At 37.3% G+C, this 22,308-nt stretch overlaps 1 protein-coding gene and 1 long non-coding RNA gene across 2 annotated transcripts in view; one reads left to right on the top strand and one right to left on the bottom strand.

The window, feature by feature from the left end:
• Positions 1–17,683: 17,683 nt before the first annotated feature.
• LOC110589033 lies at positions 17,684–18,182 on the bottom strand. The gene is made up of 2 exons (XR_002480863.2): positions 18,151–18,182; positions 17,684–17,956 (listed from the first exon to the last, which is right to left on the bottom strand). It is a non-coding gene; the product is annotated as an uncharacterized LOC110589033 (long non-coding RNA).
• A 235-nt stretch (positions 18,183–18,417) lies between these two features.
• TMEM161B (transmembrane protein 161B) overlaps positions 18,418–22,308 on the top strand; it is a 68,000-nt gene continuing 64,109 nt past the window's right edge. The window contains exon 1 of the mRNA XM_021699420.1: positions 18,418–18,500. Within this exon, the coding sequence (XP_021555095.1) occupies positions 18,498–18,500 (3 nt within the window). The 5' untranslated portion in view covers positions 18,418–18,497. The remainder of the gene's footprint in view (positions 18,501–22,308) is intronic.

The raw sequence follows: 22,308 nt of genomic DNA, 5'->3' as shown, positions 1-22,308 counted from the left end.
TGAACCTCTTCTATAATGTCCAATCAAGTAGGTGACAATTTATGCTTGAATCCTTCAAGTGAATGTGAACTCACTCTCTCTCTCTCTCTTTTTTTTTGGCAGTTCTGTTACAAAGTTTCTTGACATTGGGCTGAAATGGTCTATAAACAAGTGAACAAGTCTGTAAATATTTTGACATTGAACTAAAATGGCTTATTATTGCTCCTGCCACTGGGTCTAGTTTCATCCTCTGAGACTTTCCTGAGGAAGTGTGGTCCCTTTTCTGCATACTTCAGATACTTGAAGACAGCCATCATGGTCTCTAGGCTAAACATTTACATTTTCCTCTAGCCATGTCTTACATGAGGTCCTTTATCATTCTTCTTGCTTGTATGTAAACTGGTTCTAGATTTCTTACAGTGCAAAATACTGAACAAAATATTTCTAGTAACACAGAGTGTATACATTTTCCAATTATACATATTCACTGCAGGGAGTAATGAAATTTCCTTACCTTTCACTTAGTGTGATTATTAAAAAAATTTAAGCCAAATAATTTATTTTTAAAATTGCATTTTTTTTTGGATGTGTTACATGCACATGGCACAAAATTCAAAACGTTCAAGAGAGTTTACAGTGAAAAGTCATGATCCTTAGTCTTCTGGTTTACTATAGTATAATATAATATAAAATATAGCAGAAATTCTCTTTTTAAGACACATAATACTGATTATGATTATGACATCCCATCAAATAGGCTGTACATATCTTTTAAATCATTCATCTTAAATTTTTTTGCTAATATACATAATCTGTTATGGACTTCCTTATGTATCCTTTTATGTATATGTTTTAGGTTATTTCTTAAAGCAGTTTCCTAGAAAAAAAATAGCTGCATTGCATAGTATGACTTGTATACAATAACTTTCCAAAAACTTACCATTTTATATTTACTCCAGTGGTAGGTAAGTGTCCATTTCACCACATCTTTGCAAACATGGAATACTATTATTTATTTTCTTTAAATTTGTTGTCTCAATTTGCTTGTAGTCGAGAATGCATTTTTAAAATTTGTTTTTATATCTTTATTGGCTATTTGTATTTCCTCCTTTGGGTGCTTAAGCCCTTGTTAATTTTTTGACAATTTATGAGCTAGAAGAAGAATATCAGCACACTGTCATATTCTTGAAAAAAATTTTTTTTCAGTTTATTAAGCTCCTGAAGGTGTTTTACACATGCTAGGGTCAGTCCATCCCAAGCAGTTGTATGTAGTTAATTTTTAAAAAATTTTTACTAAATATGAGGCTTTACAATGAACACTTATGTTGTGATATAGTTTATTTCTTTATAAGTCTGTTTCACTCACCAGATTTTAAACTGCTGCAATCCAAGGGCAATACTTTAATCATCTTTCTAAAGCCTAACATAGACATTTATACAGAGTAGATGTTCCATAAATTTGTGACATCTAAATGAGTGAATAAACTTTAAAATCCCTATTAGTTGGTTGGACTCTGCATTTATGGTTACAGACTCCCCAAATTTTATGAATTTTAATTATGACTCCATTCTTTATCATTGGAACCCCTTTAGTTGTCCATAATTGTTTCTATTTCTGAAGGTTTGTGATGCCAGGTAATATTGAAAAAGTACTTTTTCCAAGAGTAGTTTGGACAGGATTGAGTAAAGTATTGGCAGAGATGGCTACCGATACTGCTACAGATCAAGAGCGGGGGGAATGGAAAACATTTGTCAATCAAACAGAAGCTCTCTCTGATGACATAAAATACTCTTTGGGGAAACTGGCCTTGGCTTCCTGGTTTTGGCAATGCATAGGGTAACCCTGTCAAGTCTCTTTCAAACCCTGACGATCTCTGTCCAAGCAGAGACTGTATGATCTGTATTTTGCTAACGCCAGTCTGGTTCACATATTCCCTCCATGGAGTGAGTCCCTCAGACTTTCTCCACCGTACACCATCCATTTCACAACCACCACCCCCACCCCCTGTGCATTCCTTCCAACCCAAGAAAACCTAAGCTACGTAAAGTTGTTACTGGATTCTTTTAAAACTCTGTGCACTAACTTTATAGGGCTGCCATAACAAATTACCATAGATTGGTGGCTTAACACAACAGAAATTTATTATTTTATAGTTCTGAGGCCAGAAGTCTGAAATCAAGATGTTAGCAGGGCTGCACTTCTTCTGAAAGATCTAGGATAAAACCTAATTTTTTGCCTCTTCCAGCTTCTACTAGCTGTCACCATTCCTTCACTTGTGGCCACATTAGTCCAATCTTAAGCTCTGTGGTCACACTGCCTCCTCTTCTCTGTATCTTCTCTGTCACATAAAGATACTTGTCATTGAATTTACAGCCTGAGATAAGCCAGGGCAATTGATACCCTCATCTCAAGACTTTTAACTTAATTACATCTGCAAAAGACCCTTTTCCCAAAAAAAGGTGACATTCACAGTTTCCACAGATGTGGGACATGGACATCTTTTTCGGGTGCCACCATTCAGCTCACTACATCTTGCCTAAGGATACAATTTTTTCCTTCTTCTTTCAAGCTATACCTCTTGAAGCTTTGAAGAAATCCAAGAGGACTCTTCTTTCATCATCACCTTAGTTTTCAAGACTTGTGTCTTCACTTTAAGCACTTCTTTGGGAAATTCAGTCTATTTCTTTGTTTTAGTGGCTTTCTTTTGGAATTCTCCCTTCCCTGGGCAAATGAATACTACACCAGTGGAAGGAATATCACTAAGTCAAAAAGCAAATAATTCCAGGTTTTAAATTTCCACTTCTTACCTTGAAGGCAGACATTTGTCCATGTTTCGTGTTCTAGCACCTGTTGTTTCCCATAATTCCTCAATGATGGGGATAGTTGTTCTCAGGCCTCATTTGTGCTCCCCCACTAGCATTCTGCTCCAAAGCCTGGAATAAGCCCTGTTCATATCAGATGACATAATATAAATTGGAGCTGTTAGGTACTTTTTTAGAATTTCTTCCCCAATTTGGGAAGAGTATTGCTTCCTGCTCATATTTATACTACTCTTTTGAATATTAATAAATTGCTATTTATTGTCACTACTGTGAGCCTAGCTTAACGTTTTGAATGTGTTACTTCTGTTACTCAGAACAATGCTATGAAAAAGATATGGTTGTCTCCGTTTTACAGAAAATGGGCAGAAAAGGGGAAAAGGAGATGTAGGGTTATATAACTACAAAGTGTTGAAACAGAGAATTAAACTCGGATTTCCCTGACCCCACAAACACACATAATTCTTTCTACTACATCAACCTTCTTCTCATGTTTCCTTTGTAGAGAATGAAGCAAAATAATATTTAGGGAGTTCTGCTTTCTCTGTCAGCTCTAACCTTACACCAGAAGCTGCAAAGTGGGCTTTTCCCTTCCTTGATCATCTTCTGGCTCTGAATAGAATTTTAAAAAGCCCGTTCTTTGTCCTTTCTTAGCATTTTTTTGCAAGTCTCACCTCATTTGGGGGTTTCAGTTTCCTTGACACTATTCTTTTGGGCCATGTTACCTTCTTATAATTATCCTTGGTATGTGGTTGCTTTCTCCCAAGGTTTCTGTCACTTCCAATTAGCCAGGCAATTCCTCCTTGTTGGTCAGAATTAGGTTCTCCAGTTGCTCTGCTGGGACATCAAATCATGAGAAAGACAAATCAAAAACTTGTCAAATGTTTTGCTTTTAGCTCAATGAAGCTTTTAAAGGGTGTCCAGTATTTGAATTTTCTTTTTTGATTGGTGCATTGCTACACCTATTGACAAATAGTATATTATAGGGCACTGTGGTATCAATAATGAATTCTTTTATAAATAATTACATGTGGCAGTATATATTTGGAACCAGTTTTAAACCTCTCAAATAAAACATTCTAAAGCACTTCCAAGCTTCCCATATATACCTGGTTATTCTAACACATTCTTGTTTCTCATCCCCCACTCAAGTTCACCACATGGAGAAATATATATATTATTTTTAATGAACTGACTTTTTGTGCATCTCATTTTTACTATAATCCCAAACCAGAAACTGCAAGGTGGGGTAGGGGAAAATGACCTTTCTGAAGTGAAATATATGTCAGAAAGTCTATGAACTAGTTTTAACACAGAGGGCTATGAATTTCAATGGGAAAATATTATACCTTAATTGTTGCTACCCTCTAAGAGAAAGATAGCATTTCTTTCAATTGTAACATATACAATCAATGACAGTGTTATTAGAAGTACTGGTGACATTTTCACCAATAAAAATCACAGATATTTTCCCATCACATTACTATCGTAGTTTGGTGGGTTTTTTTTTTTTTTTTTGGTGTTTACTACTTTTAAATTTTAGACATTATTAGATCCTCTGCTAGATTTTGTTATTTGGTGCATTAATGAAGAAGAACATATATAGCACACTTTTTGTTGAATATCTTGATTATTGTATTTTAATATAATTTTTTCCATTAATGATTCTATGCATATATTATGCATTTAAAAACACAATTCTAAAAAGGGCTTTATAGACTTCACCAGACTGCCAAAGGGATCCATGACACAAAAAAGATTAAGAATATCTTTTATGGACTCTGGTATTGTGGTTAAGAGCATGGAGTTTGGTCTAACAGTGCTTGGGTTCAAATTCTGCTCTGTCACTTACGGTATGACTTTGGCTAAGCTATATATACTCTTTGTGCCTGAGATTCTTCATGTGTAAGATGGAGATAATACTTACCTAAAAGTCTTGCTGTGAAAATGAAGTAGTATCTATAAAGACCTAAACATGATGCCAGGCACACAGTATGTTATTTATTTTATATCCACCCAGATAAGGTTTCATTCAAATCCTATTTACATTTATCCTGTATACAGATTTTTTTTCACTATGTAGTCACTCTCTAAAATTTAAAATTATATTAGTAAATATTGGCTAGTTTCAAATGAATATTTGTAAAATATATGTGTGATATAAGGAAGAATGATACAATGAACATTAATATGCTTTCTACCCAGATTAAAAGGAAAAAAGTTGCTTTAGAAAGGATGAACGTATAATTTATTTCCTAAACCAGAGCACATTTGAGAGTGAAAGTGCTATTAATTATAACACCAGGAAAATAGGTAAACCAGGACTGTTTTGGCTAAACCAAAATGTAAAATCACACTACTTTTATGTTCTTGTGTGCCTTTCCTTATTCTATTCCCTTCCTTCTACAGCTAGAGAAAAATCACTATTTTGATTTTGTGGTTATCATTCATTCATTTTAATTTATAGATTTATGTCTTATGTTTGTACTCTCTGTCTCAAATGAATAAATAAAAAATTCTTTTTTTATTTACTTTATTTTATTTTATTATTTATTTGACAGAGAGAGAGAGACAGTGAGAGAGGGAACACGAGCAGGGGCAGTGGGAGAGGGAGAAGCAGGCTTCCCACTGAGCAGGGAGCCCGATGCGGGGCTCGATCCCAGGACCATGGGGTCATGACCTGAGCCGAAGGCAGACGCCCAATGACTGAGCCACCCAGGTGCCCCTAAATAAAAAATTCTTAAAAAAAAGTTTGTTTGAATCATGATCCAGACAAAATTCTGTGGTAGGTAGGCTCCAAAGTGGCACCCAATGATTCCCACTCCCTGGTATTCACACCCTTGGATAATTCCCTCTCACACTGTATCTTGGTTTATATGTGTGATCAACCTGTTGGTCACATATCTGTGTGATGGTATTGACATACCATGTTGAGGCTAGGTCAAAAGAGCCATAAAAGCCATGGTACCCTCTGCCCCTCTCTCTTGAATCACTTGCATTAGGGGAAGCCAGACAGCTCTTCGGTGTGCTAAGGAACTAAAGTATTATGCCAAGCAGCCAACAAAGAACTGAGGCATCTTGGCAGTGGCCACAAGAGTAAGCCATCTTGGAAGTGAATCCTCTAGCACCAGTTAAACCATCAGATGATTGTAGCCCGGCTGACAGTTTGATTGCTACTTCATGAGACACCCTGAGCTAGAACCATTCAGCTAAGCTGCTTCTGGATTTCTGACTCTCAGGCACTGCCTGAAATAAGAACTGTCTGTTGCTTTAAATATTATATTTTGAGGTAGTTTGTTATAAAGCAAAACAAATTAATAAAGATTTTGGTACCTGGAATAGGGGTACTGCCATAACAAATAAGCTAAAATGGAAGAGTGCCTCTGAAAGTGGCAGTGGGCAGAAGTGGAAGGACTTGGAGGAGAGTGTTAGCGAAAGTTTGAAAAGCCTTGAAGAAATTTGTTTGTAGATGCTTGATAACTTTGAGGAGGTGGCAGATGAGGTCTTAACAGATCAGAAAAGTCTTATTGAAAATTGGAGGAAAGTGGCAGAAAGTTTAGCAAATTTGTCAGCTGAAGTTATATGTAAAGTAGAAAATGTGCCTAATAAACTGGTGATTTCCAGCAAGAATGTTAAAGATGTCACCTAGTTTCTTCTTGTTGCCTATAGTAAAATGAGAGGAGGGAGATAAGTTAAAGGAAGGACTGATAAACAACAAGGAGCCAGAACTTGCAGAGTTGAAGATTCCCAACCTTTCCAGGTGATGAATGATGCTAAAATTAGAAAATGGCTCTGAACAAAGAACAAATCCAGGGAGTAACAGGAAAATATGAAGTTGAGGGTATAGTTAGTAAAGCCCTATACACCTCAGAAAGCTCTAACATGGCACCTCAGAGTAATTTCATACAGACAAAAAGGGTGTGCCTCATAGAACCTCTCAACCAAATTACAGGACTTCTAAGTTCAAGGGTGTGGTGCATCTTCCCAAGGCAGAGAAGGGTTTATATGGAAGAGAGTTATGGGTGTTGCTTTGTCTCATGGCATGAACTCAACTAAAATTCACAGGAAAGCCACAAAGTTTATAAGAGAATTATATTAGCAGAAGATACTTTTTTTTTTTTTAAGATTTTATTTATTTAGGGGCGCCTGGGTGGCTCAGTCGGTTGAGCGTCTGCCTTCGGCTCGGATTGTGATCCCAGAATCCTGGGATCGAGCCCCACGTCAGGCTCCCTGCTCTGCGGGAAGCCTGCTTCTCCCTCTCGCACTCCCTATTTGTGTTCCCTCTCTCGCTGTGTCTCTGTCAAATAAATAAATAAAATCTTTAAAAAAAAGATTTTATTTATTTATTTGACACAGAGAGAGAAAGCACAAGTAGGCAGAGCAGCAGGCAGAGGGAGAGGGAGAAGCAGGCTCTCCACCGAGCAGGGAGCCGGACGTGGGGCTCGATCCCAGGACCCAGGGATCATGACCTGAGCCGAAGGCAGCCGCCCAACCCACTGAGCCACCCAGGCGCCCCAGAATATACTTTTTTAAAAGAGACTTTTTATTTTTTTTTAAGATTTATTTATTATCAGAGAGAGAGACAGAGACAGAGAGAGCACAAACAGGGGGAGCTGCAGGCAGAGGGAGAAACAGGCTCCTCACTGAGCAGGGAGTCCGATGTGGGTCTCGATCCCAGGACCCTGGGATCATGACCTCAGCTGAAAGCATATGCTTAACCAACTGAGCCACCCAGGCATCCTTAAAAGAGACTTTTAAAAGAGAATTATATTGCCAGGCTGTTTTCCAGCCTATACTGAAAGGAACAGAATACCAAATGAAATGAGGTTTTTGGACATCCAACTTTCTATAGGCAGAAAGCAAGCAGACAACCATAGTGCTGTAAACATGGACAAAGAAGGATAACTCAGTGAGTGGATCCAAGAGACCATGAAGGCAGAGTGAAGAGTCATAGAAAATTACTCTCAGGCCTTGAATCCTTATCAAGGAACTGCCAACCTGTTCCCAGGTGGATTTTGTTATTTCTGTCAACCTGTGTGCTCATTTCCCTCCCTTTGAATACACATGTCTATAGTATAGGAGATAGTTATCCTATCCATTTTACATTACATGTGTGGAGCCAGATATTTTGAGTCTTTAGTTTACAGATCTTTAGATCAAGAGGAACTCCATTTAAGGAGCTGTGCTTAAGGAAGTATACCTGAAAAGCCTCATCCACTCCTGAACTTGATTTATATTTCTAGGATTTGAGCTAGTGCTGTAATGGAATGAGAGTTTTAAGGGATTTGGGGACAAGATGAGTGTATTTTGAATATTCGAAGAATGAATCTTTGGAGCCCAGATTGTGGTAGTTCCCTTCCACACTACATCAGGGATCATCTGTGGGATTAATAGAATACAGGAGAAGTAATGGTATATCATTTTGAGTGGCTTTGACTTCTTCTGTCTCTTTCTTGGATCACTTGCTCTGGGAAAAGCCAGGTGCCATGTTGTGAGGACACTTAGGCAGCCCTGTGAGTGAGCCATCTTGGGAGTGGATCTTCCATCACCAGTCAAGCCTTCAGAACACTGCAGCTCAGCCAACAGCTTGACTGCAAACTCATGAGAAACTCTGGGCCAGAACACCTAGCTAAGCCATTCCTGAATTCCTGACCCTTAGAAACTATAAGACATAAGTATTTTCAGTTTTAAGCTATTAAGTCTTGGGGTAATTTGTTGTACAGCAGTAGATAACTAATGGAAGTTCACATATTGCTTTATATGTCTTATTTTATTTTATTTTTAAATTATTTAAGTAAGCTCTATGCCCAACGTGGGGCTTAAACTCATGACCCTGAGATAAAAAATCATATGCTCTACCAGCTGAGCCAGCCAAACGCCCCACTTTATATGTCTTTTTGTTTTGTTTTACTTTTAAGTATGCTCCATGCCCAACATGGGGCTTGACTCATGACCCTGAGATTTAAGAGTCATGTGCTTTCCTGACTGAGCCAGTCAGGCACCACTTTATATGTCTTTTATTTATTTATTTTTTAAAAAAGATTCATTTATTTATTTGAGAGAGAAAGAGAGCACATGTGTGAGGACAAAGGGGGAGGGGCAGAGGGAGAGAGAGAGAGTCTCAAGCAGACTCCTCACTGAGTGCGGAGCCTGATGTGGGTTTTGATCTCACACCTCTGAGACCACAACTTGAGCTGAAATCAAGAGTCGGTGGCTCAACCAACTGTGCCACCCAAGCACCCCTATATGTCTTTTAAATAAGTCTCTTAATCTGTCATTTTCTCTATCCTCTCTCTTTCCTGCATAAAAAGTTAATTTGTCCCATGATTTTCCATAGATTGGATTTTCCTGATTGTATAGTCATGGTGTTTAACATGTTCTCTGTATTTCCCAGTACTAGGTTCAATTTTTTTTGTCAAGATTTTTTTAGTAGGTGATGATGTGTTTTTCCATTAAGAGGCATATAAAGCTTCCTTTTTCATCATGTTAGTAGCTGTTGATGTACAATGAATAAATCTATTTATTCATTAGGAATCTCAAAATGGCAACTTTCTAATTCCATCCTTCTATTGTCATTAATACATGTATATAGAGAAACTTAACCTCATTTATTATGTGGTTACCTGTGGTACATTGAACATCAAAAAGGCAGGACAAATGCTTGATTAATTTTATAATATATACTTTTTTTTATTGGTTTTTGAAATAATGGATTGATTTCAGAGCATCCCCCAGTGTCAACCAAGTAGATGTTTTTGTTAGTTTTTCTATCATTATGAAATCATGGATTTAAAGACATTTGATAACTTGATGTGTTCCAATCCACTGCTTTGATATGTTCCAACCTGTGCTCAGGGGGATATCAGAATTTCTATAAACCTGTATGTCCTTATTGACAGTAAAATTGTCCCATCTTTGGCCAGTGGGATGCTTTTCAGTTATCTCCTAAATCCATTTGACATGATTCTAGGATAGCTTACTTGCTATCTTGCAAAACAAAATGTTCCAGGCTCATCTTCTACATTTCCTGTGCTTAACTGAAATCAACTGCTACTCCATGAGCTTATAGTGTCTTTTAAACAGAGGTTTTAATGCATTTGAATATAATTTTTTTCTTTATTGAGTTTGCATTTCCCTACCATAAGATCATAAAGATAATCTTGCTATCTTATCTTCTGAAGGTTTAATAGGTTTTCCTTTCACATTTAAATTTTAATTCACCTTGAACTGATTTTTCTGCATGATGTTAAATAAGGAGTTCCAATTTCATTTTCTTCCATATAGATATCCGGCACCATTTATTGAATTGCTCTTGCTTTTCCTGCTGGACTGCAATGCCATCTCTGTCTTAAATCAAGGTTACTTATAAGAGTACATCTCTTTCCAGAGTTGTATTCCAGTATAAGTAATTTTTTCCATCCCTAAGACAGTGTCATATTATCCTAATTACTGTAGTTTTAACAGATTTATTGAGATATAATTCACATAGCATATAGTTCACCCATTTAAAGTATTAAGATGGGATGCTTTTTAGGATATATACAGATATGTGCAACAATCACCATAGTTAATTTTAGAACATTTTCATCACCTCAAAAAGAAACCCCATTTCCTTTAGCTATTACTACCCTGTGCTCCCATTTCCTTAAACCTCGTCATCCCTAATCAATTACTAATGTACTGTCTCTATAGATTGCCTATTACAGAAATGTCATATGAATGCAATCATATAATGTGGTCTTTTGTGATTGGCTTCTTTCACTTAGCATATTATTTACAAGCTTCATCCATGTTATAGCAGGTATCAGTACTTCATTTCTTTTCTATAGCCAAATAATATTCCACTGTATGGATATACCACATTTTGTTTCTCTTTTGGTAAGCTGATAGACATTTGTGTTGTTTCTACCTTTTGGCTATTATGAACACGTAACTAGTATAATTTTATAATTCTTGCTATCTGACAAGTTAACTCTCTCCATCTTAAATCTGCTCCTGGAGTATCTTGAAATTCTTGATCCTTTGTGCTTTCATAGAAACTTCAGAATTAGCTTATCAAGTTTCTAGAAAAACTCAGCTGGGATTTGTAATGCAATTGCTTTCATTGTAGGGGAGATTTGCCATCTTAACTCTAGAGTCTCTAAATACTTGAACATGGTATATTTTTCTTATTAGACATTCTTTGATGTCTTTTAATAATATTTTATGATTTTTTTTCCCTTGAAGGAAAAAAATTTAAAATCATAAATTTACTCCTATGTAATTCATATTTTCAAAATGATATGGTGAATGGTATCTTTAAAAAAAATCATTTTCTTTTTTTTTTTTTTTAAAGATTTTATTTATTTATTTGAGAGGGAGAGTGAGAGAGAGAAAGAGCACAAGAGGGGGGAGCGGGAGAGGGAGAAGCAGACTCCCTGCTGAGCAGGTAGCCCGATGCGGGACTCGATCCCGGGACTCCAGGATCATGACCTGAGCCGAAGGCAGTCGCTTAACCAACTGAGCCACCCAGGCGCCCTAAAAAAAATCATTTTCTAACAGTTCATTTCTGCTGGAGAGAAATGCAATTCACTTTTGGATATTAATATTATATCCAGAATCATTATAAAGTCTTATTTTAAAATTTATATGTAAATTGTTTCTTCATTTTCAATCTTTTTATCTTTTTATTTGCTTTTACTGTCATTCAATGTTGGCTGGGATCTCCAATATGGTACTTGTTCCTGATTCTAAGGGTCTGTTCCAAAAATTTCATTGTTAAATATATTTGTTGTAGGTTTTCTTCTAATTTGGCAGAAGGTTTTATCCATGTCTATGTTAATTTTTCCAAGTCTTTTTCTGGGCAATATGTTTTCTTTTTTGAAAAATTTCTACTGATTCAATCTCTTACATAGTAATCAGACCATATTTTCTATTTCTTTTTGAATAATTTTTGAAAAGTTACATTTTTCTGGGAACCATCTAGTTCAATTATATTTTCCCATTATGATATCTCCTCAATCTCTACAGCATTTGTAATAATGTCCCCATTTTCATTTCTAATATTCTTTGTGTTTGCTTTCTTTCTTGGGTAATCTTGTCCAAGATTTGTCAATATTATTATTAAAAGGTAAAACTTCTGACTTCGTTGCCTCTCTGTATTGAATATTTGCTTTTTGTTTTATTCATTAATTTTATTTCCATTACTCTTTTCCTAATCCCTCAGGTTTAGGACAGATTATTAGATCTATAATTTTTAGTCTTCCCTAATTTAGTATTTAAATTTTTCAATTTCCTTTTAAGTACTGTTTTAGCTACATTCTATAGGTGTTAATATGTAGTATTTCTGTAATTGATCAGTTCTGAATGTGCATTTTCTATTTTTCATTGAGAATCCTATTTGAATTTGATCCAGCTTATATAGGAATGAATTTATTTTCCAAATATATGAGGTTTCCTAGATTTCTGTAAAAATAACTATACTGTGATTAGAAAATGTGATCTAATAATACCAATTCTTTTAAAATTTAAAAGATTTTTGATGATTAAATTTCATAAATGTTTCATATGGACTTAAAATATTTTTTATTTCTACTTTTTGTAATGATGGACTTGGTAATTTAGAATAGTCCTTCTTCTGTAAACAACTAGAAAAGCTGGACATAATATAAAACAAACATCTGACAACATTAGAGAGCTAATGAGGCAGTGGAAAATCCAGAAGAAAAAAAGTTGTTGAATCCAGCATTCATGATAGCTTTTCCTCTGAGGTATCTGCTGATTCCTGAGAAGATGCCCAAGAAGCTTGAATAGAGCTTCTGACTAAATCATGGAGTTAAAAAGATGAAAATTGGGAGTTCAGGGCCTGCTCTGGTAAACTCTACAGGCTTCAAGTTGAGATCCCAAAGTTCTATACCCTGGGAAAAAGTATGAACTAGAGGTAGACCTGCTCAGAGTCCAATCATCTCAATCACTGACTCGATTAAAGTGATTTTAGCTTACTAGTGCCCAAAACCCCTGCCAAGAAACATAAATCCTTTCTGCCGAAAATATCATTTTAGATCTCAAAGTATAATTTCTTCCCATACTAGTTCTGGCATTCAATCAAAAATAACAACATAACTTAACAAAATGTTATAAATAAAAATAAACATAAATAAATAAAAGTCACATAAGTAATACAGAATAAAAAATACAACTAACAGAGGCACCTGGCTGGCTTAATCAGAAGAGCATGTGATGCCTGTTCTTGGGGTCGTGAGTTTGAGCCCCACGTTGAGTGTAGAGTACTTAAATAATTAAACTGAAAAATATATAGGAGACATATAACTAAATGAGACAATATGATAAACAACCACAACAAGAAACAAAGGAGCCTCACATAATAGCAGACCCCATAGTTACTAGACACAGGTTTTAAAATGATTAATGTGTTTGAGAAAATAAAAGATCAGACTGTAATAGATAACTGTTAGACAACTGGAAGCCATTAAAATAGAAACAAACAGGGGCGCCTGGGTGGCTCAGTCGTTAAACGTCTGCCTTCGGCTCAGGTCATGATCCCAGGGTCCTGGAATCGAGCCCCGCATCCGGCTCCCTGCTCAGCGGGAAGCCTGCTTCTCCCTCTCCTGCTCCCGCTGCTTGTGTTCCCTCTCTCGCTGTCTGTCAAATAAATAAATAAAATCTTAAAAAAACAAACAAACAAAAAAAACAAACAGAAATGCCCAAATTCACAACCAAAAAATAACTGAAATAAATGATTCAACAGATAGATTTAACAGGAGATTAGAGACTATTCAAAAGGAAACAGTAAAGTCAAAGAAAGGTAAGAATTATCCAGAATGAACCATGAGAGACAAATGAACGGATACCTAAGGGATAATGTAAAATGATCTAACATACATTTAAGTGGAGTATCAGAAGGAGAGAAAGGGGAAGAATGGGGGAGAAGCAGTATCTAAGAGCTGGGAATTTTCCAAAACAGAATAAGAACATCATACCCAGATTCAACAAGCATTACAAATCTCAAAAAGAAAACCAAGAAAACCCAAAGCATTTAGTTAGATCATAATAAAACTGCTTCAAATTTAAGACAAGCATCTTAAAAGCAGCCAGAGCCAAAAAGATTACTTTTATAGGGACAAAAATAAAACTGAAATTATTTCTCAAAAAAATTATGGAAGCCAGAAGCAATGAATGTATCTTCAAAATGATAAAATAGCTGCTCATTCAGTAAACATGTTCTTTGAAAATGAGGGTGAAATAAATAGTTTCAGGATACAAAAACTGAATTTATCACCAGCAGACATTTACAAAAGGAAACACTAAAGCATGACAGCAGCTCAGAAACTCAAGGAGTCATAAAGCACAAGAGACAAAGGTAAATGGTTGAATAAAGATAAATGCACAGTAATTGTATAAAAATGATGTCTTGAGGAATTTAAGACATTAAGTAAGAGATTAAGTATACATTATGTATATAACATGAAGTGGGGTGGTAAATGAAGTTGATGTGTTCTTAGGTTGTTGTATCATCCAGGAAGAGGTACAATACAAACTACTAAAAGAATATTTAACTCTCAAGCTGATGGGGTGGGAGAAATAAAGTAAAAATTAATCTAAAAGAATGCAAAAAAGGACAAAATCAACATAGGAGAGATAGGACAAATAAAGAGCAAATAATATCTTAATAGATTCAAATCCAACCATATTAGTAACTGTGTTACATGTAAGTAGATTAAATACTTCAATTAAAAAAATATTATCAGAGTAGATTTAAAAATATATATATTATTTCATCCCACTCCTCAGGTTAAATGCCTTTCTCATCACACTCCGAATAAAATCCAAATCCTTTCCTGGCTTTCAATGCCAATATAACTTAGCTCTTACATACCCCTCTAAACTTACTCTTAGTCACCATGCTCCAACAGGTAAGCTTCTTTGGTTCCTGAAATATTCCAAATTAGTTCACGCCTTAAGGTTTTGTGTTATTGTCCCCTCTGCAAGCATGATTTCCCCAATTTTTGCAAAGCTGGATTTTCCTGTCAAATAGGAGCTTAAGTGGCACTTTCTTAGAAGCTTTCCTTAGTCACCTAATCTAAAATAGTCATCTATTTTAATTTCCTGACTAAGACTATTACTATCTTATATTTTTATTTATGGTCTCTTACCACTAAAAAGTAAATTCCCTCATAGTAAGGACTATGTCTGCTTTATTTACCATTGTTTCTCCAAGTCTAGAACAGTGACTGGGACACAGTACATACTTAATATTTAATGAATGAAAAAAGTTAATTTAGGTTTTAAACAGGTATTTTCTTATGATTTTGTTTGTTTATTGCTCTTGGTGGTGGTTGTTTAAAGACTTTTCTAGTAGCAAAAGGTATCAAATGATACCGGGATCCCATTTATGTATGTTAGTGATCCTTGAAAATGTGCATTGTGTAATTTGTGTAAAATTTGCAGTAGTTATTCTAATTAATTAGGTATGTGGTATGGTCCTAGCTTTAACTATGGTAACATGTAAATAATGGAAGTTTCAGAGGAAGGTTACTGAATTATTAAAGGGTTGCAATATACTTCTGAAGAGCATGTCTGTTTTGTTTTTCCCAAATTAGGAAGATGAGAATTATAGAGAAGTTACAAAGCATAATTTTGGGAAAGAAAGAAAAGAAGCTCCTTTCATCCATTCTTAAATAAAAGGAAATAAATTTTTTAAAATTACACCCTTACAGAAAGGTTTAGAAGGTAATTCTAGGAATGGTGATTGATATATTTGGTTACTTCCTTTTTTACTCTTTGTTCTATGTTTAGGATTTTTTTTTTCACATCAAAGCAATCATGCTGGTCACAATTTTGTAGACTGCTCTTTTAACTTGGAAAATAAACTTTTCCATTAGAAAGACTAATCACTTTTAAAAAGTAGCTAAATAATATTCCAATTAAGTATACATGATAGAATTTGACCAATCTCTAATTGCTAACGATTGTTTCTAATTTTTTACCATTATAAGTATTGCTACAACTAACATTTTTGTCCATAAAGCATTTTAAGAGCAATGTAACCGAAGTGATTTTGTCCACAACATTCATTTAAATGGTATTTCTTAAGAAGAAGGAAGTGGTCAACACAAAAAGAAGGTCCCAGCTTTCCAGGCATTTGTGTCTAATTAGGAAAACAATATATATTGGGGAGAAATTACAAAGTACAAAGTACCATATAAGCACATAATAATCATATTTATTAAAGAAAAGAAAAAGTAATTGAAATTTCTCAGAAGGGGAGTTAATCAGGAAAACATTTTGCAAAGAATATGGAGCTGGCCTTTGAAACAGTGATTAATTAATTAACAGTGTTAATGGTTGAAAATGTTCCAGGTCAGTGTGGGTGTTGAAAGAAGACATAACTTTTTGCTGGTGTTCTAAAGCATTTGAGAACAGTTCTCACTCAGAACATTGCAACTCAAAACAAAGCCCTAATTAGCAAACAAGACTTTTATCAAAGATTGGACTCCTAATTCCCTTGCAAGACTACTGAATTTCTTCCTAATCTCCATTATGCACATATTTTATTCCCTTTCATAATTTCCCCCTTTCTTTGAATCTCTGTCAAAGACTCTCATCTACTTTAAGGAATGGAAATAGGTAAATCTCTCAACTTTAACACATGGAAACAATACAAAATATTACAATTCTGTGGGATAAAAAAGGGAGATCCTGCCTTCAAACATATATGGTATGCGTTTTAGTCTTTAAAAAAACGTTACTTGTAACAGATTTTTCACATTGTAATAGAAATTGGAATATTAAAGGATATTAACCAAGGGTTATTTATCAACTTGTCAAATACCAAATAAGGAACATAGAATCCATGATCTATTAAAAATGATAAGCAGAATACTGTGATTTCCTTTCGTGGTTTTACTCTGGCAGGAGTGGGTTCCATCCTGATAATAATTCCAGTCTTACTGTCACATAGGAGGAGATGCTTTGTGAACCTCAATGAGGCTGCCAGGTTTAGGACGGATGTAAGAACCAAAGTGTCTGAAATGAAAGAGTAAGACTTCATAGAATGTGTTGTCACTGACAGACTGATAGCCAGTTTCCTTCTCCACCTTTTCTTCCTCAAGGATAGCAGCTGCTTCCCACAGATACACAAGCAGAACGACTCCAGTCCTTCTCTACCACACTTAGCATCTGCAGATGCCCTGGGTCTTGTCTATTTACAATGTTGTCCCTATACAGCAGAGGTAGAACCCTCAGGGAAGTTCTGGATTGATTCTCAGCAGGTCTGTTTCACAAACTATTTCCCAGCCCCACCCACCTCCAACTGTTTCCAACGTTAGTACTTGTAATTCCTCTATCTTGTCTGCCACATTACTCATCTCCCCCCAAAAGAAAATTTAAAGTTAAAAACAACTCAAACATTCAGTCTCCAGCCCCCTTTTTAATATAAAGCAAATGCCCTGTGCATGCTGCTTCTGGATAGCTAACGAGTGGCTCCAAGGGTCTTCCGACCATTTATAGATTGGATATCATGCTCTCCAAATACTTTGAGAACAACATCCATAGCCACCCCTGCCTGCCCAAACTTAACCTCTTGTGAAGCTTCCTAGTTTAGCTCCCCAATTCCAGCTTTATGACAAAACTAGACAGTGGCAAAAAGAGATCCTATAAATGAAATTGTAGATACAGTCACGTCTTAAGCAAGGATCCCCAAATTGTGAGACTAATTTCTGGGTTAAAGGTGTTCTGTATATCCATTTCAATCCTGCCTCCAGTACTGTGACCAAATAAAAAGGCACAGAGTTGAAGGGTACAAATTTTGGGGGAAAAAAAACAAAAACAACACAAATTTAAGAGGTACATGGGAGTTTCACTTTTTTCCAGCTGATGATATATATATATATATTTTTTTTTTTTTTAAATAAAAGGAAACCGTCCATATTGGAATATTTTCCAACAGGCAGAATTCTCCTCTTCGTTTCTCTGATCTTGGTAGATGTTCTTCTGGTTTCCACTGGTATATATATATGAATAGTGAAGAAACGTCTCAGGATCAAATTCCACCGCCTTGAGGAAGGGAGAGCTTTAGTATGCACTAAAGCAGGTAAAAGAGACGATAGAGGGACAGACAGGTCTGTGGAGATCCGGCAAGTCTCCAAGGACGGTCAGCCTGGAAAAGGAAAAGGTAAAAAAAAAAAAGGCGTGGCTCAGCTGAAGCAACTACTGTTGTCCCTGCACGAGCACGGCCTGTGGTTTTTCTCCCTCACTTAATCCTCTGGGGTCGGCTCCCACCCGGTTCATCAACTTGCGCTTCCATCACCTCCCAGTGAGAGGACGCCCTCCGGGCCGAACCACCCAACCTACCTCCGGATCCTCACAGGCGCTGCAACCTCGCGCCGCCCGCCCACCTACCTGTGCTGCGCCTGCGCCTCCCTCGCGCGCTCTCAAGGTCAGCACCGCCCCAGCTTCTAACCTAGCACCCACGGAAGTGGCATTAGAGGACGTCCTGCGTATCCTCACCTCTGCGTGGCGTGGGGTCGCCGGCGTTCAAGAGAGGGGAGGGACTTCCTGTCCCGCGCGGGCAGAACTTCCGTCAGAGCCGGAAAACTCTCCCTCGCGTTAAGAGGCTCCTGGCTGCAGGGTGGGGAGGGAAGGTCCAGGACGGTCCCGGGGACTCCAGGGCGTCCGGCCCACGACCTGTCCTTGGCGCCATGGTGAGTCTTCCTGTGAAGGCTGGAGTAACAACAGTGGGAAGTTAGGGGCCAGCACGTTAGTCCTGTGAAGGTAGCCAGTCGGGTGCCTAGCTGAGGATGAAGCGGGCGAGAGCAATGGGATGAACCACGGGGGCAGGACTCCTCACCTGTCCCGGAGCTCCTGGGCCGCTGAGGAAGCGGCGTCCGTCCTGCCCAACCGCGAAATCTGTCCAGGAGTATGGAGTAGGTAGCCGGAATGTTCGTGGGCCATTCACTGTGTATGGCGTGTGGCGCCAGGTGGTCCCAGAGTTGACCTTTCCGGGTTGATCATCTCCGTCCCTCCCTTTTTCTCAGCTGCTTGGTAGTAGCCAAGAACTTAAGATCTTAGAAATCCCGTCAGCTTTTCCAGGTGGACACAACGGATCCCTTTGTAGAGGATCAGCGCCTGTCACCAAGAGAAAGGGCAAAGCCAGCTTATCTTTCAAACTCAGCCCATTTGTTTGTTTGTTTGTTTAAGTATTTATTTATTTGACAGAGAGATAGAGAGCACAAGTAGACAGAGCAGCAGGCAGGGGGAGAGGGAGAAAGCAGGCTCTCCACTGAGCAGGGAACCTGACGTGGGTCTCGATCCCAGGACCCTGGGATCATGACCTGAGCCGAAGGCAGCCGCTTAACCAACTGAGCCACCCAGGCGCCCCAAAACTCAGCCCGCTTGAAATTGGGAAGGGTGTCAAATGAAAAATTCAGACTTAGTAAGGAGAGATTTTATTGGAAAGGAATATTGCAAGGGCTTGGGGAAATAAGAAGAATGCCCTAACCGTAAGATAAGCAAGAGTCTAAAAGGTTAAGCAAAAGGTTTTTCTTTCTATTAGGGAGGAGTAAAGCAATCCTAGAGAGAACCAAGTGTGGGGAAGTGAGATGAAAGGGAAGTACCACTGAACAGTAGATCAGATTGTTTTACCCTCAGGCCAGAGAAGTTTATGCTGCTTCAGACAAGGGTGGGCCAAAATTCAGGAACCTGGGGAAAGAGGATCTTACCCAGAATTTGAGTAACAAATATTTTGTTCCAGTTGATCTATGGGGACATGCCATTCATCCAGTCATTTATGAAGCAAAGGGAATTTGCGGGCTTTGACCTTGTCATAGGTAAACAAGTGGGGCATCTTAGAGTCTTATCTAAGTCCTATGGGGACCCGTGGTTCATTGCAGTAAGCCCTTTCCAGAACACAGAAGGGCGTGGGGGCTATTTCTTAACCTTTGCTGTTTTCCAAGATCACAGGGGTCTGGTAAAGTTCAACATTGTCAATTATTTGATGATATAAAAGATTTCAAATTCTCATCCGGAGGGCAGTCTGTCTTAGAATTTAGCCTCAGTGTACCATGCTTTTTCAGGACCAAATGTTGACATTGTTCAGCTATTGTGTTTGATGTTGGACTTTTGAATGACTTTTAGAAACTTAATGTGAAAGAAAAGAACTTCAAAATAATGTGGTTTCTGGTGCACTCTACCAGCTAACGTAACCTATGACTCTTGGGCAGTGTGTGTGTGTTTAACCTCAGTGAATAATAATACTTTGTATTCATAAAGAGGTTTTTTCTTTTTCCCTTTGGATCAGTGAAATTAGACAAAGACAGGGAATAGATGAATGAGAAGGAGCGAAAGACAATAATTAGCCTAACCACCTCCACCCCCCCAACCCTCCCTATTTTACATAAGGAAGAATCTGAGGTCTAGAAATAAGCACTGGTTTATCTAAGGTAACAATAGTTTGGCATAGTCTGGACTAAAACTCAGATCTCCACTTCTTAAATTTAAGCTCTGTTTTTGACTTCTTGGTCTGAAAAGTTGAAGAAAGGTATAATAAAAATCCTTAAAATAGTCACAAAGAAGCCCAGTGTGAATTTATTCCTAGTATTCTGTAATACTAGAAGAACCCATCTCCTGCCATCTCAATATTGTAATTTTGTTTTAGGTTAAGGAAAACTAATGCTGTTTCTCAAAATGTCACTTAAGAGAATGTCACCTGGAGAATGTCAGCAACTACCACCATTCTGGTATTGCTTACATTTCTGTGTTAACTCCACTGTAGTGTTCCCAGTCATGAAATTGATGTCTGTATATGCAAGTTTGGTCAGTGCTTGGAATACCTCAAAAAAAAGAAAGGGTTTAGCCATTAAATGAAGTGAGGGGTTGAATTTATTTTGAATACAGCTTGGTTAAATTAAGAACCTTTGGACTGGGGTGCCTGGGTGGCTCAGTCAAGTGCTTGCCTTTGGCTCAGGTCAAGATCCCAGGGTCCTGGGATGGAGCCCCGCAGTGGGCTCCTTGCTCAGCGGAAAGCCTGCTTCTCCCTCCCACTCCCTCAGCTTGTGTTTCCTCTCTCGCTGTGTCTCTCTGTCAAATAAATAAATAAAATCTTAAAAAAAAAAAAAAAAAGAACCTTTGCCCTGCTTGGGCCTAATGATATGCAAGGCATGTAGTACTTGAACTCAGAAGACCCAGATTCTGCCCATTATTTGTTCTATGAATTTGACAGAATCACTCAACTTGGTAAGGGTTCCAGTTTCCTCTTAGATAAGAGAAGTGGGGCTTGGTGGAGATTAAAACACCTTCTGACTCTCACATTTCTGATTCTATGACTTCAGGACATTTTTCAGAATAGGTACATGTTTCTGATTAAATAAAATTTAGTCTGATTTCCACTTTTTCTTTATCCTTTTTCTTTTTTAAGATTTTATTTATTTGACAGAAAGCACAAGCAGGGGGAGCATTAGGCAGAGGGAGAGGGAGAAGCAGGCTTAAGCAAGGAGCCTGATGTGGGATTCAATCCCAGGACCCCGAGATCATGACCTGAGCCAAAGGCACTCTTTCTCTCAAAGAAATTAATAAATAAACAAAATCTTTAAAATAAATAAAACAGAAGTAAAATCAAGGTGTCCCACGGCTTCACTCTCCATTCTGGAGTGGTTGGGCTCTCTGTTCAGCAGGGATTCTGCTTCTCTCTCTCCCTCTGCCTCTTCCCCCTGCCTCATGCTTACACGCATGCTCTTTCTCTCTCAAATAAATAAAATCTTTAAAAAGTAAAATCAAATCAAATCTGTGGGCATAGAGTCATTCATAGTGCTTCTTTATTCTTTTACTGTCCACGGGGTCTGTAGTGATGTTCCCTCTTTCATTTCTGATATTAGTAATTTGTGTTCTCTCTTTTTTCCCTCAGTTAGCCTGGAGAGGGGCTTATTGATTTTATTGAATTTCTCAGAGAACCAGTTTTCGGTTTCATTGATTTTCTGTATTGATTTCTTTCCAGTTTTATTGATTTCTGCTCTAATATTTCCTTTGCTTCTGCTTACTTTGGATTTAATCTGCTCTTTTTTTGGTTTCCTAAGGTGGAACTTTAGGTGTTTGATTTTAGATCTTCTTTTCTAATATTTGCATTCAATCCTATAAATTTTCGTTTAAGCACTGCTTTTGCTGCATCCCATAAATTTTGATTAGTTGTATTTTCATTTGATTAAAAATATTTTGAATTTGTCTTGATTTTTTTTTCCTTTTTGACCCTTGTGTTATTTAAAAATGTATTGTTTAGTCTTGACATGTTTTGTGATTTTCCAGTTATCTTTCTGTTACTGATTTCCAGTTTAATTCCATTGTGATCTGAGGGCAGATATTGTATGGTTTCTGTTCTTTTAAATTTGTTAAGGTGTGTTTTATGACCCAGAATGTGGTTTTTCTTGGTGAATGAACATGTAGCTTGAGGGATAAATTCTCAGGTTTTATCCATTTGCCATACAGTGGCAGAGATGTGTGTTTCTTCTCAGTTCTCTTTTT

Source organism: Neomonachus schauinslandi, chromosome 7, assembly GCF_002201575.2.
Source record: "Neomonachus schauinslandi chromosome 7, ASM220157v2, whole genome shotgun sequence".
Classification (NCBI taxonomy): domain Eukaryota; kingdom Metazoa; phylum Chordata; class Mammalia; order Carnivora; family Phocidae; genus Neomonachus; species Neomonachus schauinslandi.
Note: the sequence above shows the minus strand (reverse complement) of the source record. Positions and strands in the feature narration are given on the sequence as shown.